Below are 24,079 nucleotides of genomic sequence, written 5' to 3'. Positions count from 1 at the left end.
AGCAAAGAGTACACTTAAGAAAGCACTGATTAACATGAATTAATGTAAGATATAACTAGTATTAACATGTAAGCACTAACTAACTGTAACAAAACAATATAAGTTCACATATAAGGCTAAGCTTAGTTTAAATAATCTCCAAATATAGAGATTGTAACTGAGATTGATTGTACAACTAACCTCTTGATTGAAAATAAACAGATTAAATATTAAATTTTTTAATTTTTTTTACTACATGGTACTTCAGGACATCAAACGTAAGGTTCACTATATCGCAGCTGGCAGTAATAAATCATGACATAAAAAACCCTGAAAAAACCTGGAACAACGTGGTATATGTTACCATTTACCATTCGTAATAAATATTAAAAAAATAATCTTTGTAAACTACAACAACATTAGAATGTTGGCCTGGTGTTATCTGACTTAACAAACATGTAGGCAGTATTGTTAACAAACCATTAGTATTTCTAAACTTTGATATTTAGTAGAACATTTCGAAAAATGGGCAGTACCTTTCTTGTTAATTCTTTAAACTAAGTCTAGCGCCATCTATCGATACCAACATCATTGTATTCCATGTTCTCGTGATCTAACTCGCCGTAGTAAAGCCCGTCCTCTTCGACCGTTTCCTCTTTGACTTCTGTTTCATCTTGCTTGCGTTTCTTCCAACGCCACCTAGCGTGGTGGGTAAGAAACGTCACTACTAACGCCATCTAGCGACAAATGAACTAACCTCATTGTATTCCATGTTCTCGTGGTCCAACTCGCCGTAGTAAAGCCCGTCCTCTTCGACAGTTTCCTCTTTGACTTCTGTTTCATCTTGCTTGCGTTTCTTGGTGTGGATCGGGCCGTTGGTGGGGGTTTGTGGCTGAGGGGGGGCGGGGGGACCTGCGGGACAAAATGTACTGTCAGTTTTATTTTATTTTATTTATTTTCATTATTGGGGAAAAAAACAGATACAGGCCAATAATATTTACAGGGAAAATTACAAAATGGTAGATATAGCCTACATCCTAAGACAATTCCCACTAGGAGGTGTGACAATAGTTTTAGGATAGCATTGTGATCGGAACTAAATAAACAGACTTATGCTATACAAACTTACACTAAGATTTAACAATGCGACTTTTGACACTTCCAAAGCGACATTGAGCACATGCATAGGTTTATCGCATTAGGTTTAGTTACACGCATGTGACACCCGTGGGATTGCTGGTGGTTGGGAGTCGCTCCGCTTCATGTCGTATGCTAGTATTGCCTTTTTTTTACCAGGCGTGTCTCACTCCGCGATTTCGTCGCTTTGCTACAGGTAGCTAAAAGTACATCCGTTCGGCCCCAATTTTGGGGAAAGCCATAAGCCGCGCGTGGCGCTGTCGCCACCTAGCGGCCATATCTGTGCTGATCGTAACAGACGCGTTTTGTTAGAGAGTGGGTCTTCTGTACTTAGTACTATTATTTATTCTGTGGTTGTACTCTGTTATACTATGTCATAGTGTTGGTGGGCAATGTTGACGTTATGGGCAAAGATAGCCGTATATACACATTTTAGAAATTTCGTAAATTAAATGTCAAGTTTTGAAATTAGTTTGTAACATTTTGTACTATACATACTTCACTACACCTTATAAAAACAAGTACCCCGCCGCGTCTGTCTGTTGTGACTTGTGTGTATGTTTGTTCGCGATAAACTCAAAAACTACTGAACGGATTTTCATGGAGTTTTCACCTAGCAATTTTTCAAAATTTTAGATTCAGTAGTTTCGGAGATAAAGGGGGCGAGGGATGGTCGGACAGACAGACAGACAGACGACGTACGAGTGATCCTATAAAGTATAGTTAGAACAAAAAGTTGACAGCTCCGAACAACTGACAGGCCAATATCGTCCGGCGGACTGTTAATCAGTGGGCCCCTTAAGGGTTCCGTTTTTTCCTTTTGAGGTACGGAACCCTAAAAATTAAAAGAACCTTACCATTGGTGGTAGCTTCTCGTTGCGCGTGCGCGACTAGGGCCTCGGTGGCGACGGTGTAGTCTTTGCTGTCTCGCTCTGGCTTGTTCAGCTCGGATGCCAAGCCACTGCTATCGCTCGAACATAAGCCTGGACAAGGAAACCTCATTACAATAAATCAAAATAAAAACACGTTTCTATCAACTACACCAGGGTTGCTATGGCAACCCTAAATTTAAATATTGACTTTTTAAAATTTGCCAGGAGGGGTGTAAATATTCATCGCTAGTAGTCTAAGAAAATATGAAGAATATATAACTGATTCCTTAAAAAAATCCTGAGACATGTTCAATGACCTTCGGGTCGGGACACCAAGTTTCAAATGGGGACATGTCCCGGTAGGGGAATGTATATAACTAGGTAGGTAAAAGATAAAGATAAGATAATAGATAGTTTATTCAAGTAGGCATATTACAATGCGCTTACGAACGTCAAATAAAGCTACACCGGCTCCAACCCTACACCTCTGCCTCGAGAAGATTTAAACGACAACAGTAGGCTATTTAGGTAGGCTAGGTAACTCGCCTAAGTTACCTAATGATACCGTATTACACAGTGTTGCAAATTTTATATTAAAGGAAAAAATGGAAAAAGTTACGCTTCCGGCAGGACTTGAACCCGCATCCTCCACAATCCGTATGCCGTGAAGCCTACCAGGACATCGCAAATCTTTCCATTCCTTCCTTTATGCATACACGCCTTTGGGGTGGCGTATAGCGACATCTACCGAAAGACGATTACATCTTTTAACGGATTGTGGAGGCGGGTTCAAGTCCTGCCGGAAGCGTAACTTTTTCCATTTTTTCGTTTCATATAAAATTTAGAATATCGCTCGCAGACGTATCTGCTTGTTAAAAAATTGATTTACAGTGTTGCTCTACAAGAACTGCGGTGTGGTTGCACCTTTAGGCTCAATTGCACCATTCCACTAACCCGGGGTTAACCGGTGAAACCTGGAGTTACCATGATTACCAGTACAATTTGACACTGGGTTAACGGTTTAAACGCTTAACCCTGTGTTAGCGAGATGGTGCAAGTGGCCCTTAGAGACTCACCCCGGATCTGCAGCGCCTCTGCACTCTTCAGAAGGCTCGGCAGTTCCTCTTGGGTCACATTCACCTCTCCCTTATACATGAAGTCCACCAAGGCTTGCATTTCACTGAACCTGCAACCAATAATCTCAATAATAATTATCAAATATCAAATATCAACATTTATTCAGCAAATAGGCCACAAGGGCACTTTTACACGTCAATATGGAATTTACATACAGCAAAAAAAACACATCAATAATTATAAAATACAACTAAGCCGTAAATATCAAATCAAACTAACATAGAGATGTATAAAGCCTCTAAATGTCGAATTACAAAAAACGCAATAACAATAGTATTGAAAAAAAAAACATAAAGATACAAAAACTGATACAAATACAAAAATTAAGTTGGGTATTGGGGAAAAGAGGTATTGATTGTAAAATAGGTACAATCTAAGAAAAATCGCACCTCCGAGTTTGAGAGCCAAACTAGATGGCGCTATACGGCGCCGTCCATAAGTTTTGTGACAATTGAATGTCAAACGTCAGTTTTTGACAATTACAATAGGGATATTACGCGAAAGTCTGCGTAGGGGGCGCCACTCCCACAATAAGTCACAATCTAAGGGTCTACCACAAACAAGAGAGTCGAAATTTTGTTATCTGGTGAATGTCAGCCGCGGCTCCGTCCGTGGCTAGGCGCTGCAGCCTAATATTTGCTGGACTATATACAGATAAGATAAAAGATAGTTTATTCAAGTAGGAATAATTACAATGCGCTTATGAACGTCAAATAAAGCTAGGTAGACCGGCTCCAACCCTACACCTCTGCCCCGAGAAGATTTAAATCCCCCCTCAATTGGAGGAGGTTATCCCAATATGGGACCGGCAACAAACTCGGCGGGACACATCTTTTCAATAATAATTACATCTTATAATTAACATGCATTACGAGAAAATAAGGAAAAAAAAAAGGAATAACAAAAAGGAAAAAAAAAATACAACTGGCTGGCCTCACCTCATATCCCTCATGAGCACTATGGGGTGCTTGCAGGGGTTGTTCAGCAGGAGTCGCTCCAGGTAGGCGGAGCAGGCGGAGAGCACTAGCTTGTGGCATCGCAGCTGTCGGGATTCACACGCGAGCGTGACGTCAGCGAATTGCTCGGTGAGAAGCAGTCGGGGGAATACCGCCTGTTGGTAAAAATGGTCAATGTGAAGAAATATATATTAGAAGGCCAAAATAACCAGCCTATAACAGTGGTTGGTATACCGCTGTAAATAAAAAGCTGTGTATCGTTTTGAAGTTAAAATGGCGGTCTTTGAGTCATCCAAAAAACCGGCCAAGTGCGAGTCGGACTCGCGCACGGAGGGTTCCGCACCATCAACAAAAAATAGAGCAAAAAATCGTGTTTGTTGTATGGGAGCCCCCCTTAAATATTTATTTTATTTTTAGTATTTGTTATTATAGCGGCAACAGAGATACATCATTTGTGAAAATTTCAACTCTCTAGCTATCGCGGTTCATGGGATACAGCCTGGTGACAGACGGACGGACAGCAGTCTTAGTAATAGGGTCCCGTTTTTTACCCTTTGGGTACGGAACCCTAAAAAAACTGGCCACTTAGAGTACTTAGACCACTGAAATCAACATTTATGGCCCTTTTTGATGCCTGAAACTGTGATTCGCTCTTCTTCTCAAGTTTGCCTAATGTTTTGTTTTGTTTGTATAATATCACAATTTTGTATTTTGTGATTAAGATTTTTTAGGACTGCGGTTGAGTTGTATATATTTTTTGAGGGTTAAATATATTCTAAAGTCTATAGTCCCAGAACATCAACAGGAACAATAGACAAATTAATAGTGACATAGTGTACCTGTAAGTTGGTGTGGTAGGAGTTCCACCTGACGCAGAACTGTTGCGGCGGCAGCGCCATCTTCTGTTCCATTTACGAAACTCCACAGACAATCATAAACTAAAAACTAACACCATTCTCTTTGGCAAACACTTGTAAAAATTGCACAGATTTTTGTAAAATATATAAATATAATTAAGTACAATTTTAATACTTTTTCACTCTTTTTTTCGTAGAAACTTTTTAGACTAGAAATATTGTTTGAATACTGCCACTTGCTGCTTACTTATACCTGTGGAAGAAAAATTATAGGTTTATTAAATACACACACACACTGGGATGTGCTAGAAGTTTAGGTTAGCAGTATTTTTTGTAGACAGTTGAAGATAAAAAATGGAAATAATAATAAATTATTATTAACTACAATGTAATAAAATATTGCAAATCAATTTTAATATATTTCTAATAGCCTTATACACATTAAACTTCACAGTTACATTACATGTGATATAGATGACAAAACAATAAATTGGCACCATCAAGATTTATATCTGATGATGGAGTCAAACCCGGTGGTGGCTGCTCGAAGGAACCAAGTCCCATGAGTTTGCTGCCGCTGTCAACGATCTCAGTGTTGTGACGGATGGCCATTCCGTACAGCAAATCTGGGATAGAACTCAGGCAGCCATCACACGGGCGGCGAAGGCGGTGCTGGGGCTGTCTAAAGGGGGTCGCAGGCTTGACAAGCAGACTTGGTGGTGGGACGCCACAGTCCAGAGGGAGACTAGGGAGAAAAAAGCTCTTTAAAAAGTGGCAAGCGTCCAGATCTCCAGAAGACCACGCGGCATACAGGGATGCCAAACGTGCCACTAAACGAGCTGTAGCCAGAGCCAGACGAAACCACTTGCGCCCTCTGTACGATAAGTTGGAGTCGTCTGAGGGACAGAAGTTCATTTATAAGTTGGCACGATCGAGGGTCAAAGCGGCGCAGGGCATCTCCATGTGCCGCTGCGTAAATGACCCTCACGGTAACCTGCTATGCGAGGATCGCGCGGTAAAGGAGAGATGGCGCTCTTACTTCCACAACCTGCTACTTGGCCTTTACTAGAGCGGCACAAGCAGGAACTGCGTGTCACGGAAATGAAGATGCTGCGGTGGAAGTGCGGAGTTTCACGCAAGGATCGCGTCCGAAACGCCCACATCCGGGGTAGTCTTGGCGTCCGTGACATCGCTGACAAACTGCAAGAGTGCCGCCTTCGTTGGTATGGCCACGTCTCGCGCAGACCGGCAAGTTACGTGGGTAACAAATGCCTGGCCATGCCGCCTCCTCCCGGTACGGGAAGAAAAGGCCGGCCCAGGAAGCGATGGCTTGATGTCGTTAAGGAGGACATGCGTGCCAACGGACTCACCACCAGGGACGCCGAAGATGGGTCAAAGTGGACACGAAGGAGTCGGAAGGCGGACCCCGGGTCCTCGCGCCCCGCGCGGGGGCACAGCTGGGACTGACGCCAGGATGATGATGATGGAGTCAGAAGGTGAGGTCATGAGGGGAGTGAAACTTTTCGGTAATTTAAAAACTTTGAGTGTGGGCTCAAATGATTCGTTTTGACGAGTCCAATATACCTATTGGGACGTAAGATACAAGTGATACAAGCGTTTTTACATGTTAAATTTTTGGCCCAACAGTTAACTGATAAAATCAAAACATTAATTCAAAACCATTTCAAAACAAACAAGAACTCGATTTGATTGATGTCATCTGTCAAAGTGTCAACATTTGTAAAAAAAAAACGTGGTGTAATGTTGCTAGTTGGATCGAAATAACGAAAAAATATTCGATTACCTAATCGATTATTTGGACAAGTTAGAGTCTATACAGTGTGTTATTTGTGTAAATACGGGCCAATATTTAAATGTCATATACATTTAAATATTGTGATGATGATAATTCCTGTAAGTTGACATTTTTATAACAGATTCTTTTTTGTGTAAAGCGTGAATACCCAAGAGACATACACTATTTGTCATATGTCACCTGTTATAATCTTAAAATATAGTGCCCCAGTTGAACTGTTAGGTAATAAAGATAATGATCGTCATCGTGATCATGAATAAGTATAATTTTTATCTAGCGCCGAATAAAGTAGCATAACAAACGATGTATAAGGATTAAATATATAAGGATTATCTCAAAATTATGTACAATATACTTTAAAAACCAGGATTCAAACAAGGCAACACGTCGACCATAACAAAACATCGCAGAATCTGTTAAAATAAACCAAAGAAAAAACGAAGCTTGAAGCCATAAATACAATTTTCGTGAGCGAAAGAGAGGGAGGGAAAAGTTACAAACAAAAAGCTGGAAAATCGATAGGCACTGTGACCCTACGTCGGTGCGTTGACCCCACGAGTGTCTTCGTTTTTCTACGGAAAATGTAATATATATAATTACGTAGGCCGCTTATTGCAGAAAGCGTATAAACCAACAATTGCAATATTCTGACTGATTAATTTTCATAAATTACGACATTTTAAATACTCAAAAGAGGAGTTTTTGATTGCTATATTTGTTTAAAGGTATACGAGTTGTGCCCGCAGCTTCGCCGGTCTGTTGCGTTTCCCCTTTCTCACCCAAGGGAGTAGGTTTTAAAATCTAAGCAAGTAAGCAGCCTGCGTCTATCCCAGGCTTAAGTTTCTACAAGAAAAGTTCATAAAAAAAATCGACAACAGAACAAAAAATGTCAAACCGGGCCTAAGGGCGTTTATCATATACCTGATGGGTCAGTACTGAGTATGAATCAATTGAGTGGGATCGTAAAATTCTGCAGTAGGTATATGATTGTAACGAATACCTACTTTGCACTGCATGGTAAGTATAACATAAATATTTATGTCACTCACCATTATAGGTGGATAAAATTACATAATGCCGCCGGCCAGAGTCAAATTATATTGAAATGTACGATTTTAATGAATAAATACGATTCCTCGAGTTTACGAAAACTTTTTGCATATAAATAATTACGTGTGTTTATTATTATTCTTTATTATTTTAAACTTAATAAGGGATCTAAGGCAGATAAAAGCTAAGGTATAGTTGATTTATCCTACGAAAAAAATAAAACCAAATTAAACTGAAAAAGCGAGGATCTTTGATTTTAGAAAAAAACTATAGGTAAATAAATGTTGAAAAACGTGGTTGAATTAACCATTCATGTATGTGGTAGTCAAAAATGTTGGGTTCGAAGCTCATAGGTCGGTAGTGGATATAGTGGTGTGTAGAGCAGAATAAATCGCTCACGACCAGTGAAAGCATATCTCACGACATACACAGACAAGTGGTTAAAAGATTTGACAGCATTATGAAACTGAAACATAAAAATTATAAGCCCTTCAATTCGTTTCCAACATCGAGCATATACAGTTTATCAAAGGACTGTCTCATTTCAAACATAGGCAGAGATAATCATACTATCTTTTTCTTACACTAGTACTAGCACCCAAAAGAAAAGGATGAGTATAGTTTTTTTTGTTCTTATTTACTGACAAATTGGTTTGACCAACTATATAAATCGCCGTCATATTTTGTAAGCCTGGTATTAAGATATACAGACCTTATAATTTTAATGAGTTCAGCAAGAAATGAAATCCCGATTATAGCTTGAACGTTGTCTGTTCCTCGCCGTGTACGGATATAGCGTCAGACCCCCGCGCGGTCTATTTCGGGCGCGCCCCTAGGGTCGACGGCCGGACCCCCCTACCGCGTCTGTACACCCTTAACTTTTGAGTTCCTTTTTTGAAGGGTCGCAGAACTCTACTTGCAGCGTAGACATAAAAAATCAAATCCGTAGGAAAGTGTAGTAACTCAAAAATTGGTATTTTAGTTAATTTTTTTTTGGCTAGTATTACGGTTATATAGAGAAACGTAATAAGTTTGGCTTCATCTATTAACTTCTTGGCGGAAGCGGCGAATTTTTCCATTTTACTTTTAACATAAAAATCTATTAACCTCATAAGGTTTTCTTCGTAACCCCTAATACTCATCTTTATAGATTTAAAGACCAGAAAATGGATGACATATCTGAAATCGGAATTACATATCAGTAAAACAAAATTGACATTAGGTTAATGGGTACGCTTTTGACAAACTCATGATAAGTGATATGATATTGAAGAGAAAATATATGCACACTTATACTCCTTGAAAATAAATAGCGATGTCTTTTATAAAACCCCTTTTTTTAGACTGCGGCAAAACAGCAAATCAATATATTCAATAACATACCTTTAAAATAAATTAAAGCAATTAAAGTATGTATTGCCAATTACGTATTTTCTGAGTAAGATATTTGAGCTGAATCGAACGAGGCCAAATTTCTGCCGAACTGCCGATTTGACAAAACGCAGTAAATTGCGTGTCCCTTACAATTAATGGACCTAAATAGTTACGATTTGAATACTTTAGCTGAGCAATTTACAGAAAACATAGCATGGTTACTTTAGAAATTAATAACGAAAAGTTTTATTTTATTAACACCACAGATTATATAATAGTTTAACACGTTAGAGTTAGACCAAGAAAAGTCTGCAGCGATTTTGATAGCCTACGCAGTGAAAGTGTTATTTACACGTCATACATTCATAGAAGTTTGACGTTTAAAATGACACTTGCACTGCGTGGGCTATCAAAATCGCTGCAGACTTTTCTCGGTCTGACTCTATCGGAATATTTAAAATAGTTAGTATGAAAAGCGGCCTAATAGAGATGATACGATTTATGTATTTAGAACGAAAATGTTGGCTGGGCTCCTGTCACAGGTATATTTTACTTACTAGGAGACTCCATTAACTGTATTGTTAAAACGAAACATTTACCAAAATAAATAATTTTTCATTTTTTAATTTTCATGTACGTAGTTTTTTTTTTACCTACCGAGCGAGTGAAGGTTTAACTTTAAGCTAAGTAAACGGGTTTAAGCTTAGACAAGAATGCTTTCATATTGTCTGTCCGGATTGTCTCCTCTACATGTCGCAATTCTCTTGAAATTTTGTGAACAGGTTAGAATTTTTTTTGTGGATTCCGGTTTTTTTAACAGCAGGGCCTAGTGGGTCCGCAAGGTCTATAGCTTACGGAGCCACTATTTTTATAATATAAACATTATGAATTCTACTGGACTAAGAACCATTACATAGATATCTATCAGCTGTGAGAATTAAGATGTTTACTCGTTGCTTACAGAACTATGTAGTAATTATTACGAACCGTCAAATGATGTCACGTGTGATATTAGACGACTAAACAATAGTCAGCTTAACGTTAAGCAAATGTAATGGACGAAACACATAATTTAACAAACAAACAAGAGACAATGACATCTGTAACTCTAGGTAGGCGTCTGCCGTATTGGCAAGAGATCTTGAAAATATGTGATTTAACTGGCTGGAAGACAATATAAATTGGCATTGAAAGTTGTCATTTTTTATAATCACGCCCTGGGGCCCGTTTCTCAAAAGCTTGTAACTTGTAATACAAGTGGGTGTCACTTTTTGACAGCTTTTGTTAGACAGGGACTTTAAAAGTCTCAAATTTTTATGGACTTTAGTTATGCCGAAGTTAAAAAATGGGTATTTGGGAACTTCCGTTTACATATCAGTACATAAAATCCTATGCCGACAAGGAAGGAAGAGGAAGCCCAACATGTTTAGTAAGTTTAGTGTTAGAAACCAGATGCAAAAAAGAGATTTTCCACTTGAACATATGAAATTTAAAAATCTTTGCGGAATGTTGTGAAATCACATTTATCAAATTCAGCTAGATAATAAATTAGATTTAAAATCGGATAGTAAATCCCATTGATCAAACTGCTAGTTAATAAATTGGCTTCAAAATCTTAGTTCGTTTTCCAATGGGCAGACTACTGACCTACAAACGGACCTAAATAATCACCATGCTATTTATGTTATTCGGAAGATTTGCTAAAATAAATAATGCATTTTATAAAAGGTCCCAAGTGGCGGGACCTTAGCGAACACGTTGACGTCTATGTTCAATTTTAATTGGGCTTGATTTAAGTTTTCATGTCTTTACGGCGAGACGAATTGTACAAGTGCTCGAGTGAAATGATAATGTTGTCTCATAAATAGCAATAATGGATTTAGTCATATTAATCCATTGAGTTGAGAGGTGAGATATTTTCAGATGAAAAAAATATTTCGGATTTCGTCGTATTTTCTCGTATTAAATTGTTTTGTTTTGTATAGATTCATAAAAAATAGTTACATATTAGGTAATAAAATAAAAAAAAAACAAATCAAGTCTAATGCATCATCGATGGGTTTAACCTATTAAGTATCATCGTCATCACAATTTTAAGAGCCTGGCTCTTGTCGGTGCAGTAATCTCCATTCTGTTCTTCTCTCTGCCACTGTTTTGAGCTCCTGATACGTCACTACGTTGATTTTCTCTTTGGCTTGGTCCAAAAACGCACGTCTCGGCCTTCCTCTGCCTCTCGTTTTTTCTATTATTCCTTCAGTTATAGTCTTTATGTAAGCATCGTGCCGTATCAGGTGCCCCAACATGCTTCCCCTTCGGTTTCAATCGTTTTCAGCAAGGATCTCTTTTCCCCTACCAAATCCAATACTTCCGTATTTGTTTTCCTCTCTTTCCAGCTTATACCTTCCATTCTTCTCTTCTATTAAGTATGTATAGTAATTTATAAATTTTATACCTAATAAATCGTTAATGAGTATACATTTCGTGAGTAGATAAATATTTACTGGATAACTTAGTTTGTGTATGAGAAAGTTATCTCCAACAAAATATGTTCTTTTTTATATTTTAGTGTATTTTATCCTCAAGCACTTAAGTAAGTAAAGGTCCTAAATAAATAAAAATAAATTATTGACACACAGAAGGTTAAGATTCTGTTTTAGTACCTGCGAAAGGTCAAACTAGCACGTAATGTAGCACATTTTCAGTGTGGTGGACCATTTCAAATTCAGTTCACTTGTATGTTGCGCATGTTTATTTACGACCTCAGTTCCAGGAAACGTAAGTTATTTGGGTCTTCTGTTGCGAAATCAAGATAAAACGTTTTGACTCCGATATGTGAATCACGAATCGTGATAACGCTCAAGTTCCACCAATCGCGACAACTATCTAAATAAAGTCGTGAATTTTTCAAAAGGAAAATTGTCTTTTAATAATTTTATATAAGTACCTACTAACTTAATATTTATTTAGGTTTAAAAAGTTTTTAAAAGTAAAGCATTCGAAATTTATTTCCAATAAGATTACAATAAGTATCTAAAAGACAAAATATAATATTATAACGCCGGCGTATAACTTTTTAGAGCGACGGCATAAGACCTCAAAATCTCAAGGAGCTATATCTTATCACACCACGTTCCACAAGGCAGTAAACATTAGGTTTGGTTATTCGACCGATAAAAAAGTACATCACTCAAAATGGAGTACGGGAAAATTAAAATTATGCACTTACCTGGTTATGTGAGATAAAGGAATCACAAGAGTTTTGGCTTTTACAGCCGACGGGAACCTAATGATGGCTCAAACATGAGCATTGGAACATTTGTCCGTTCCCAAAATAGTATATAGCAGGCCCCAAGTAATGGTATAAACATTCGGCCTGACTCACTCCGCGGGCCTTCAAAAATCAATATTTAAACGTACCTAACATCAGATTTACAAATAGGCACCAAGCAACGCAATAGGTACTAAAAATGGTGGTATTGCACTGAAAAATGTGACTTTTCACAACCTTGTAGGGAAAACAACTGAAATGGGTGCAATACTCACAGCGGCCGCCGTCCGCGCCACCTCGCATCACGTATGCAATTAGCCACTCTGATGTTTTTTAACGATGAAAAATCAATAATTTTTAAGAGCACGAAATTGTTCATATTTTTCCATCGGACCCGCTTTTCCGTCTCCGTCGCGCGGGGCCGTAAAAATGAAAACCTATTGCGGGGAAACCGCGAGCGACAAAGACAGATATATGTCCCCAATTGTAAATAATGACAGCAAGGAATCATAACAAACGAAAGAGACGACTTGAGAAGCTTATAACAAAAACAAAAATGCATTACGTAATTATAATTATCGCTTAATAACATTGTAGACTTACCATAATCCTGGCTAGTGTAGTGTGCGTAAACACTGCAATTTTACACTAATTAAAACATTGCAAGTGCATCCATCCTCCCGTCTACCTCATCCGTCACGCGGCCGCCATTTGTAATTTGCTGTTGCTGGCGTGCACTTTACTCTATACTTGAGCGACATTATTGCCTTTTTATGGACAAATTATCAATAAATATTACGTTTACTTTAATTATTATATTTTTTTGTATCACGTTATAAATAACTGAACAGCGAATAAATTACAATATTTACTTCAGAAACTTAAATTTGACTCGAATCGATTATTCGATTTTAGCACGCGGCGTCTATATGGCAACATTTTTAAACGTCACGTGAATTCATTATGGCGGGATTTTTGTAAATGGAGGATAAAAATATCAAGGTAAATTATGTTAGTTATATGTACTTTAGTGATTTTGGAATTCATGTTTACTTATAGCCAATGCAATTTTAGGCTTTTGTTCATTAATTATAAATAAACGTTTTTAACGCTGCTTACAATAAGAAGTTAGTGTTGGTAACGTTCTATTTTTTACCGGGGAAAAGAAACTATAGATAAACATTAATAGCGTTATTAATAAACGGTTGTTAATTTAATCAGTTTGTCCCTATCTGTCGTTATGCCATAGAGAGGGACAAACGACGATCATCAGCTGATTAACTTAGCAGACGTTTATGAATAAGGGGGTTAATACATAGTTTAGTCCAGAGTTTAATAACATCTATGTTTGTTTTTTAATTTTCCAACAAAATAAATTACAAAATAAAACCTAAAGTTGCCTGGGGCATCGTCCCGAGTTACATGAATCTTTTGATTTTAGATAGTACATTTCAACCATTAGTACTTACTTCTTCCTTGTGCGCGCTGGTGGCCTAGCGGTAAGAGCGTGCGACTTGCAATCCCGAGGTCACGGGTTCGAACCCCGGTCGTAATACCAATGATAGCCGGAGAGCTAGCCACGGAAATAGGTATGCAATTTATAGAGCAACGAAATCCCTCTAGTTTGTATGCCATACTATCATTATTAATTAATTCGGGCGCCTGGCAGCTGTTCAGCGGTGGGTGCGGGAGTGGATGGACAACAAAGGGGTTGTAAAATCAATTGAAGGTGTGCAATTTATAGAGCTCTGAGTTTGGTGTGATATAATAGCTAATTATGTATTTAATTCAAATATAACAATGCCAGGCGTTTTATTTGGGGGAAAAGTAGTGCCAGGTGATGAAAATACACAATCACTTGTGCGCCTGCAGGAAGATCACGAGCAAATTGCACCTGACTCACAATTGCTTTAAGCATAGTGTCGTATATGTCTTCTACTTAGTTTTCGTCCACTTGACGAAATTAGAATTTGATAGAATAAAAAATGCTGTCATTTCACTCAGGTGTAGTTACGTCTTGGAGGATACAACTAAACGGAGTAGCCATTAACGGGCTTTCCCCTCTGTCGAAAATAGGCGGCCAACGGTCATACACAATGTATGGACCAGGGATGTTGCGAACATCCGCATCCGCATCCGCAACCGCGGAACATCCGCGTTATTTTCAACATCCGCATCCGCATCCGCATCCGCATAAAATCGATGCGGAGCTTATGCGGATGCGGATGTTGAACAAGTCGGTACAGGAACGTCTTAGCGGCGGCGTAAGTGCTAGGTAATTTCGTCATTACCTATAACGAAATCGTCTAGATCCAGAAAAGTCGGCGAAGTTATTGTTTATTAAATATAACGCACCTATATTCTTGCTCAAATACTAAACGTTTGGTTTTTTTAATAAAAAAATTCTAAAAATGTAATATTTGACGTTTTCTAAGTACCTAATCTTGACATCCGCATCCGCATCCGCATCCGCGGATGTGAGCCTTTAAAAATCCGCATCCGCATCCGCATCCGCGGATGTCAAAAAATCTGCATCCGCAACATCCCTGGTATGGACTGACGTTTATCTGACATGGCTATTTTTACGTTACGCATACATTTGACGTTCCCCTCCCCCGCAAAAATCGGCAGACTGTTTTGTACAGAAAATTACAAACATGGCGTCTCCGTTTGATTATATCCTCCAAGAGTTACGTAGTTGTTTAAGACAAGAGTTGTGTCTGAAAAATTATTAAGGACTAACTTTTGCCCGCGACTTCGTCTGCGTGGAGTTAGTAATTTGGGTAGCTTATTTTTACCCAATCTGCTTTTTAACGATTCCCCATACAAACTTCCACCCCCTTAAAGGGAGATTTTTGGGATAAAAGCTATCCTATGTCCTTCCCCAGGACTCAAACTATTTCCATACCAAATTTCAACTAAATCATTTCAGCGGTTATTGATTGCCCATACAAATTTCCACCCCCTCCCCCTATTGTTGAATACAATAGGTTTAAATTCGTTCGCACTGATCAGTGCTTGTACATACGAAGGGTTAAGGGGTGAGTTCTGAGATAAAAAGTATCCTATGTCCTTCCCGGGACTCAAACTATCTTCATACTAAATTTCAACTAAATCGGTTCAGCGGTTTAAGCGTGAAGACGTAACAGACAGACAGACTTTCGCATTTATAATATTAGTATGGATTTTTACCTAATTTTTAGTTATTTTTTTCGAGGATGATTTTTTCAGCTCTATTCAGCATAACGTGATGTTTGAAGTTTGAACCCATGATTTCTTTCACACAAATATGAAAGGTTAATTAAATAAATACCGGTGTTATATGTTGTTTTATTTATTATTTATTTTTATAGCAACATGACATTAGTCGGGTTTGATACAAATACATTAATCTATGGGTAATATTAATAGCGGGAACTCTTGAAGACCTGCTGCTAATCTGGAACAAAATATTGATGTTAAATATGTAATTGCAACTAATACGTGTTTATTTTAATGACAAAAAAGGAAATAAATAAATAAAAAAACAACGGGTTGCACTCCGGGAGTGCCGACAGAAGTGAAAACTCAATGACATATATCTTACGTCTTCTCTCGCGAGTTTGACACTTTTTCCCCATCACAAAAAGTGCACAGCGCCGCTAAAGAAGTTTTCACTTCAATAAAATCAATATTATTATAGGACATTTTTACACAGATTGAATAAGTCTCACAGTAAGCTCAGTGGGTACACAGACAACGATATATATTATACAAATATCTGGGCACACAACTTTTTACAATTGCGCTACAAAACGAGATTTGTTTTTAGTAATTTGTTATATTTTGACTTATGTATTTGCGAGAAGGGGATAAAACATTAATAAATCAATCGATCCTTGTAAAGTTTTATGAATAAGTGCCACTTGCACTATTTCGCCAACCCGGGGTTAACCGGTTAGATCAGGAGTTACCATGGTTACCGGTACAATTTGACATTAGGTTAACGGTTTAACCGCTTAACCATGGGTTAGTGGGACGCATTATTTCGCTAACCCAGGGTTAACCGGTTAGATTAGGAGTTACCATAGTTACCGGCACAATTTGACATTTGGTTAACGATTTAACCGCTTAACCATGGGTTAGTGGGACGCATTATTTCGCTAACCCAGGGTTAACCGGTTAGATCAGGAGTTACCATGGTTACCGGTACAATTTGATATTTGGTTAACGGTTTAACCGCTTAACCATGGGTTAGTGGGAAGCATTATTTTGCTAACCCAGGGTTAGCCGGTTAGATCAGGAGTTACCATGGTTACTGGTACAATTTGACATTAGGTTAACGGTTTAACCGCTTAACCATAGGTCAGTGGGACGGTGCAAGCGGGCCTAAGGGCTCATTTAGACGGGACGGGAACTCGCATGCGAGTGTCATTACATTGCGTCATTTGATCGGTCGGCTGAATCGATGTAACCTCAACGGTCCGCAATGTAACTAAAATCGTATACGAGTTCCCGCACCGTCTATTTAGACCTAAGGGGGTAAATCACAGAACATATTAAAGAGGTTAGAACGGCTATCGCGCGCAGTTAGTATCGGAACCGGTGTCGCCGCTCGTTCTTTTCCACATTTCTCGCGCAACGGTAGTAAAAACTTGTGTGCCTGGTGAATGGATACGCCTCCTTTAGACAGATTTGATGTCTGGCTTCTGAATCTGAACGTTATTGTGGCGCAAAAGGCATGTTTACGTTTTTCGGTCAGCGCGGGCGAGTACTAGCATGCGAGCGTTTGCTCATAACCGGCGGCGACACGTACCCTGCTCGCATCGCCATTCTACCAATGATATTATATAACCTAGATAGGTTAATACTCATACTTGAGGAGCACAAAAAATACTTCCATATTTTCTTCTGTGCCTACAAAGAAATCTGTTATTTTGATGTATTTTCTCATTCCATTCATCTTTGTCACACTCGTTAAACATAAGGTTGTCTCTTTCTCTTCCGGTGTGCGGGAGCTCGTTAGCACGTGCACATTTCTCGCTTGTCCAGCCGCGACTAAAGGCAACTTGTCCAATTTGTCACAAGGTAAGCGCTTCAATTTTGGAACGCCTATAACCTATCTTGAGTTATAAATCATTGCATTCTACTTGTTCTGTGGAGTAAATCTAGGTCACGGTACAATCGGCAGGTATAGGGGGTTTAACTTCAACTTCAACATTTATTCAGCAAATAGGCCACAAGGGCACTTTTACACGTCAACATTGAATTTACATACAAGCAAAATAATAATAATAATACATCAACAATTATTAAATACAACTACAACTACCAAATCAAACTAACGTAATACAATTAGTTAGAGATGTATAAGGTCTCTTAATGTTGAATTACATAAAAAAAACTATAATAATTGTTAGATACGTAGATATGGACACAAGTGAAACAACCGGTAGCTAGTTATGCACTGGTTTATTCACGTATGGGTATCGTGGTGGGCGCAGCCACGCACACAAGCAAGCATACGCTAGACGTATATATATCATCCCTCCACCTATTAAACTATTAATCCTATAACCTAATTTTCAAACTAGACATTAGTAGTATTTCTTAAAATCTATTTTGGGACGGGGACGCATCACTCTCCGTGTCTCGCATGGAGGCGGCCTATTGTCGGATTCTGCCTCATGAAACTCCTCCTCATCTTCGTTGTTCTCTTCCTCCTCCACGGGGTGAGTAAGATGGCCTGACGCATTCTGGTGAGGCGATGGCAACATTATCGGTTGAGGCGGCGGCGGCGCTGGCGCGGACGGTGGTGGCAGCGGCGGTGGCGGCGGCGGCGGCGGCGGCGGCGGTGGCGGCGGCGGCGGCGGCGGCGGCGGCGGCGTTGGCGGCGGCGGCGGCGGCGGCGGCGTTGGCGGCGGCGGCGGCGGCGTTGGCGGCGACGACGACGTAGAAGTCGGCGTAGGCGGTGAGTGCGTAAGTATATCGTGATCGTCATAGTCCCATACATTAGCATCTCCCAGGTGACCTTTATACAATGCTAATTGGTTTATATGTTTACGATAACTTATTTGAGAATCCCAGTCTTTAATTAAATACATAACTTTTCCTATTCGTTTTTGTACCGTTCCTTTACCCCATATAATTTTATTATTGTTTACATTTTTTGTATAGAGTACAAAGGTGCCAATTGCGAATTGTTTCCGGTTAGTTACATTATTATTATCCTGTGAGCACTGAACCTCGGACTTATCAGACTTTGGAGCCACAGACGAGGGCGACGACGAGGGTGGGGATAAGAGATCTATACGTGACCTCATTTTACGGCCGTAGACTAATTGCGCGGGAGAAAATCCAGTGGTAGTATGTTTCGAATTACGGTAATCAAACAAATATTTTAAAAGTTCCATTTTCGCTTGTTTAACATTACTGCTCGACATAAGACTAGACCGTATTCCCTTTTTAACTACTTTCACATACGACTCGGCCTGACCGTTGCTTGCGGGATGGTACGGCGGTGACGTAACATGCTTTATTCCATTAAGATTACAAAAAGATTGAAATTCTTGGGAACAAAAAGCTGTGCCATTGTCCGTTACCAAGGTTAGCGGTATACCGAATCTGGACATAAATTCATACAATTTATCGATAGTGGCAGTGGATGTAGTTGTGTTGGCCATGTCATACACTTCTGGCCACTTGGAAAACGCATCCACCAGCACTAGGTACATTCGACCATTTATTGGGCCAAGGAAGTCGGCATGGACACGACTACAAGCCTCCTTAGGCGGTGTCCACGGAACGGGCTTGACTCGGGCTGGTGCTGGTCGCATCTGTATGCAAATATCGCAAGATCCTATCATTCGTTCTACAGCTTCGTCCACACCCGGGAACCAAAATCTAGACCTAACCTCCGCCTTAGTCTTCACTATACCAAGATGCGATTTATGGAGCTCTGACAACACTTTTTCACGTAACGTGTCTGGAATTACAACCTTATGACCCCTCATAATGCACCCATTTTCGTATGACAGTTGTGTTCGACATAAGTGGTAAGGTTTAATTTGTAAATCGTTAACTTTGTTTGGCCAACCCTCCATTATATGTTTACGTACTTTAACTAAAATAACGTCATTACGGGTTTCTTTGCATACGTCCGAAAAAGTGACAGGCAGACTTCCACTTAGAACGAAATGTACGTATGCAGCGCGATCGCACGGTTCCGCGCCGTCAGCACATTCCTGCGCCGCGCCCCGCGCGCCCGCGCAGGCCGCGCGCTCGTCTGTCGGTGCAGGTGCCGGCGCCGGGAGACTGGCGCGCGACAAAAAATCAGCGCTGTTGTCAGCACTTCGCACATACTCAATGCAATAATTATACGCGCTTAAAAATATTGCGTATCTCTGGAGGCGATTGGCTGTCACTTCTGGGATACCCTTATATGGACCAAAAATCGATACAAGGGGTTTGTGGTCTGTGCGAAGGACGAACGGCTCTGATCTTCCATACAAATATTGGTGGAAGCGACGCACACCAAAAATAATAGCGGTAGCTTCCTTTTGTAGCTGAGAGTATCGCGTTTCGGCTACCGACAATGTCCTCGAGGCAAACGAAATCGGCCTCTCTAGGCCTCCGGGGTCCAGTTGCGATAAAATCGCACCCAGGCCTCGGGGCCCGGCATCGACTGTCAAAAATAGCTTAGCCCCTGGATTGAAGTGAGCCAAAACCTGATCTGATGCTATACATTTTTTTATCTGCATGTAAGCGGTATGGTGTGCATCCTTCCATTGCCATTTAGACCCCTTTTTTAAAAGGTCATATAGAGGACACAAGATTGACGACGCATTTGGTACAAAGTTCCTGTAATAATTTACTAGCCCCAAAAATGATTGGAGCTCGCTAACATTATTCGGAACGGGAGCCTTTACTATTGCCTCGACCTTATCGGGTGATTTATGTAAGCCGTTTTTATCTATAACATAGCCCAAATAACTAACTTCATTTTTATAAAAATCACATTTTTCTTGTTGCAACGTCAATCCTGCGTCTTGTAACCTTTCGAGCACGGCGTTTAACCTGCGCGCGTGCTCCGCGTCGTCGCGGCCCGTGACGAGCACGTCATCGAGCAGGCACAGCACGCCCTCCATGCCGGCCAGCACGCCCTCCATGGCGCGCTGAAACACGGCCGGCGCGCTGGCGAGACCGAACACCAAACGAGTATACATATACAGTCCCCGAGATGTATTTATGCAAGTGTACGGCTGTGACTCATCATCTAAAACAAATTGGTTGTAAGCCATTGATAAGTCGAGTTTAGTGAATTTAATGCCACCATACAATTTTGCAAATAATTCTTTTGCTGTTGGCAAGGGATACTGGTCGATTATCAATTGCTTATTTAAACTAACAGAATAATCTGCACACAGTCGGACACTGCCATTCCGTTTTAACACTGGGACTATTGGCGAAGCATACTCGGCATGGTCTACAGGTTTTAAAATACCTAATTGTACTAGCCGGTCGATTTCTTTGTTTACCTTATCGCGCAGTGCAAATGCGATCGGCCGCGCTTTAATAAAAACCGGTTTCGCGTTATCTTTGAGCCTCAGTCTGACTTTGTGTTTATTAAAACAGCCTAATGAATTTGAAAACAATCTAGGAAATTTTTTATGTAGCTGTTCAACTGAAGACAATTGGTGACAGTGATTAACTCGTACAAGTTCCAATTGAAAGGCTGATATAAAGTCCCTACCTAGAAGAGACACTCCGCCGTCTCGTACGACATGTATGTCTAACGAATGTGTGTAGTCGTCGTAGCACACAGGCAACCGCACAACGCCTACACATGCGATATTATCGCCATTATAAGTAACCAGCCTTCTTCGCAACGGACCCAATGGCACATCTTTAAAGTATAATTTATAAATATCATTTGAAATAACAGTTACGGCAGCACCGGTATCTATCTCGAAATTTAATTTAGATCCGCGAACAGTTACAGTGCCTACCATTGGCTCTCCCCGCAACGAACGTATAGTAAATACCTCACCATCGTCTCCGAAGTCCTCGTCTCCGGCTCCATTGTCTACGTAATTCACTTTTGATGGACACACCCTACGTAGATGGCCTTTAACGTTACACTTCTTACACACATAATCACTATACTGACACTCCGCGGTTTTGTGGTTGGTATACCCGCATATGGTACACTTAGGCTTCCCTATACGGCTATTTTTTGTAGCGGCCGGTCCCTTGGCACTAGGACTGCGTGAAACCTTTAATAGCGGGTCCAGCGCCGCGGCGGCCGCGGCAGACGCGCCCGCTCCGCTCGCGCTGGCGGCGGCAGCTGCGCGCGCGGTGCTAACATTCTCGGCATATTCCACAGCTTTGCCAAGCGTAAGGCCAGCCAATTCTTGCGCGTAAAGCTTTTCTTTTTCATAACAGGCCCTCATTCCCATAATAAAGCGATCGAGTAGCGTTTCTTCCACATTATTGAAGGCACAAAGCGACGTCAGACCACGAAGTCTCGCGGCCCACTGTGAGTGAGATTCGCCTTCTCGTTGTACCGCTGCGTAGAACTTATGCCTCTCGCTGAACCCAACTCGTTTAGGGTTGAAATGGGTATCCAAACTCTTTATGATATCATCGTAGGGCACCGTTTGTACATCCTTTGGCAAAACCAAATCTGCAGCGAGTCTGTACGTACCCTCCGTGAGTGCACTTAGCAATATAGCTCTCCGCTTAGATCCAGTCGCGTCTGTGGCATCGGTGATGTCGTTTGCCACAAACCACTGTGTCAGGCGGCTTTTGTATGTCTTCCACTCCTGTCCATTGTGGTCAAAACTGGTCAAAATACCAAATAATCCAGTCGACATGTTACTTTTTGCTTAAATGTGGGTATTCGTCGCCACTGTTAGATACGTAGATATGGACACAAGTGAAACAACCGGTAGCTAGTTATGCACTGGTTTATTCACGTATGGGTATCGTGGTGGGCGCAGCCACGCACACAAGCAAGCATACGCTAGACGTATATATATCAATAATAATATTAAAATAAAAACAAAACAGATACATGGAAAACAAAATTTAAACTTATTTAGAGGTGTAAATGTCTCTAAGTGTCAGAACTAAAAAATAACATAGTTTATCAAATTATCCTTCGAGATGTATAGGGTCTCCAAGAGTCAGAATCCTGTATGATTAACACATTACGAGAAAAAAAACATACGAGAACCGAATGAGGCGTCTCACTGCAATTAAATTAAAAAACAAAGTTACTAAATATATTCGTGTTAGCTTAAACAGACCCGTCTCCATTAAAGTTAGTATCTCACCTATAGCGTGAGCAGGTCGGGTTGTGCCCCGAGCAGGTCAGCCGCCGCTCCGGCGGCCGCGCGCCACGTGTCGAGGCGCGCCGCCAGGGCTGCGGCCGCGGCGCGGGGCAGGGCTCTAGGGCGCACCCACGTCACCGCCACCGTCGAGCTCACCTGAGTATAAAGTTAGTATCTCACCTATAGCGTGAGCAGGTCGGGTTGTGCCCCGAGCAGGTCAGCCGCCGCTCCGGCGGCCGCGCGCCACGTGTCGAGGCGCGCCGCCAGGGCTGCGGCCGCGGCGCGGGGCAGGGCTCTAGGGCGCACCCACGTCACCGCCACCGTCGAGCTCACCTGAGTATAAAGTTAGTATCTCACCTATAGCGTGAGCAGGTCGGGTTGTGCCCCGAGCAGGTCAGCCGCCGCTCCGGCGGCCGCGCGCCACGTGTCGAGGCGCGCCGCCAGGGCTGCGGCCGCGGCGCGGGGCAGGGCTCTAGGGCGCACCCACGTCACCGCCACCGTCGAGCTCACCTGAGTATAAAGTTAGTATCTCACCTATAGCGTGAGCAGGTCGGGTTGTGCCCCGAGCAGGTCAGCCGCCGCTCCGGCGGCCGCGCGCCACGTGTCGAGGCGCGCCGCCAGGGCTGCGGCCGCGGCGCGGGGCAGGGCTCTAGGGCGCACCCACGTCACCGCCACCGTCGAGCTCACCTGAGTATAAAGTTAGTATCTCACCTATAGCGTGAGCAGGTCGGGTTGTGCCCCGAGCAGGTCAGCCGCCGCTCCGGCGGCCGCGCGCCACGTGTCGAGGCGCGCCGCCAGGGCTGCGGCCGCGGCGCGGGGCAGGGCTCTAGGGCGCACCCACGTCACCGCCACCGTCGAGCTCACCTGAGTATAAAGTTAGTATCTCACCTATAGCGTGAGCAGGTCGGGTTGTGCCCCGAGCAGGTCAGCCGCCGCTCCGGCGGCCGCGCGCCACGTGTCGAGGCGCGCCGCCAGGGCTGCGGCCGCGGCGCGGGGCAGGGCTCTAGGGCGCACCCACGTCACCGCCACCGTCGAGCTCACCTGAGTATAAAGTTAGTATCTCACCTATAGCGTGAGCAGGTCGGGTTGTGCCCCGAGCAGGTCAGCCGCCGCTCCGGCGGCCGCGCGCCACGTGTCGAGGCGCGCCGCCAGGGCTGCGGCCGCGGCGCGGGGCAGGGCTCTAGGGCGCACCCACGTCACCGCCACCGTCGAGCTCACCTGAGTATAAAGTTAGTATCTCACCTATAGCGTGAGCAGGTCGGGTTGTGCCCCGAGCAGGTCAGCCGCCGCTCCGGCGGCCGCGCGCCACGTGTCGAGGCG

General features: G+C 41.9%; 2 protein-coding genes and 1 long non-coding RNA gene across 5 annotated transcripts in view; all 3 read right to left on the bottom strand.

The window, feature by feature from the left end:
• LOC134660473 (protein bric-a-brac 2-like) overlaps window positions 1-13,248 on the bottom strand; it is a 39,731-nt gene extending 26,483 nt beyond the window's left edge. The window contains exons 1-6 of one of the 3 annotated variants that reach the window (XM_063516233.1): window positions 13,037-13,248; window positions 4,921-5,180; window positions 4,064-4,236; window positions 3,065-3,174; window positions 1,974-2,099; window positions 737-891 (exon numbers count right to left, since the gene is read on the bottom strand). In XM_063516233.1, the coding sequence (XP_063372303.1) occupies window positions 737-891; window positions 1,974-2,099; window positions 3,065-3,174; window positions 4,064-4,236; window positions 4,921-4,992 (636 nt within the window). In that variant the 5' untranslated portion in view covers window positions 4,993-5,180; window positions 13,037-13,248. The remainder of the gene's footprint in view (window positions 1-736; window positions 892-1,973; window positions 2,100-3,064; window positions 3,175-4,063; window positions 4,237-4,920; window positions 5,181-13,036) is intronic. The other 2 variants (XM_063516234.1, XM_063516232.1) reach the window with 2 other exon arrangements.
• Window positions 13,249-15,772: 2,524 nt separating this feature from the next.
• On the bottom strand, window positions 15,773-22,865 carry LOC134660575 (uncharacterized). The gene is made up of 2 exons (XR_010097893.1): window positions 22,763-22,865; window positions 15,773-15,885 (listed from the first exon to the last, which is right to left on the bottom strand). It is a non-coding gene; the product is annotated as an uncharacterized LOC134660575 (long non-coding RNA).
• Window positions 18,556-22,470, bottom strand: LOC134660592 (uncharacterized). Its single transcript, XM_063516370.1, has 2 exons — window positions 21,475-22,470; window positions 18,556-18,664 (listed from the first exon to the last, which is right to left on the bottom strand). The coding sequence occupies exons 1-2, from the start codon at window positions 22,298-22,300 to the stop codon at window positions 18,651-18,653; spliced, it is 840 nt and encodes a 279-aa protein (XP_063372440.1). The 5' UTR covers window positions 22,301-22,470; the 3' UTR covers window positions 18,556-18,650.
• Window positions 22,866-24,079: the final 1,214 nt, after the last annotated feature.

The sequence above is a fragment of the Cydia amplana genome, chromosome 27, assembly GCF_948474715.1.
Source record: "Cydia amplana chromosome 27, ilCydAmpl1.1, whole genome shotgun sequence".
Lineage (NCBI taxonomy): Eukaryota > Metazoa > Arthropoda > Insecta > Lepidoptera > Tortricidae > Cydia > Cydia amplana.
The sequence above is the reverse complement of the archived record's forward strand: the minus strand, read 5'-3'. Positions and strand labels throughout refer to the sequence as shown.

What these genes read in the sequence shown, in the direction of transcription:
- LOC134660592 (XM_063516370.1), bottom strand. Translation starts at nt 22,300, where the DNA reads ATGTCGACTGGATTATTTGGTATTTTGACCAGTTTTGACCACAATGGA.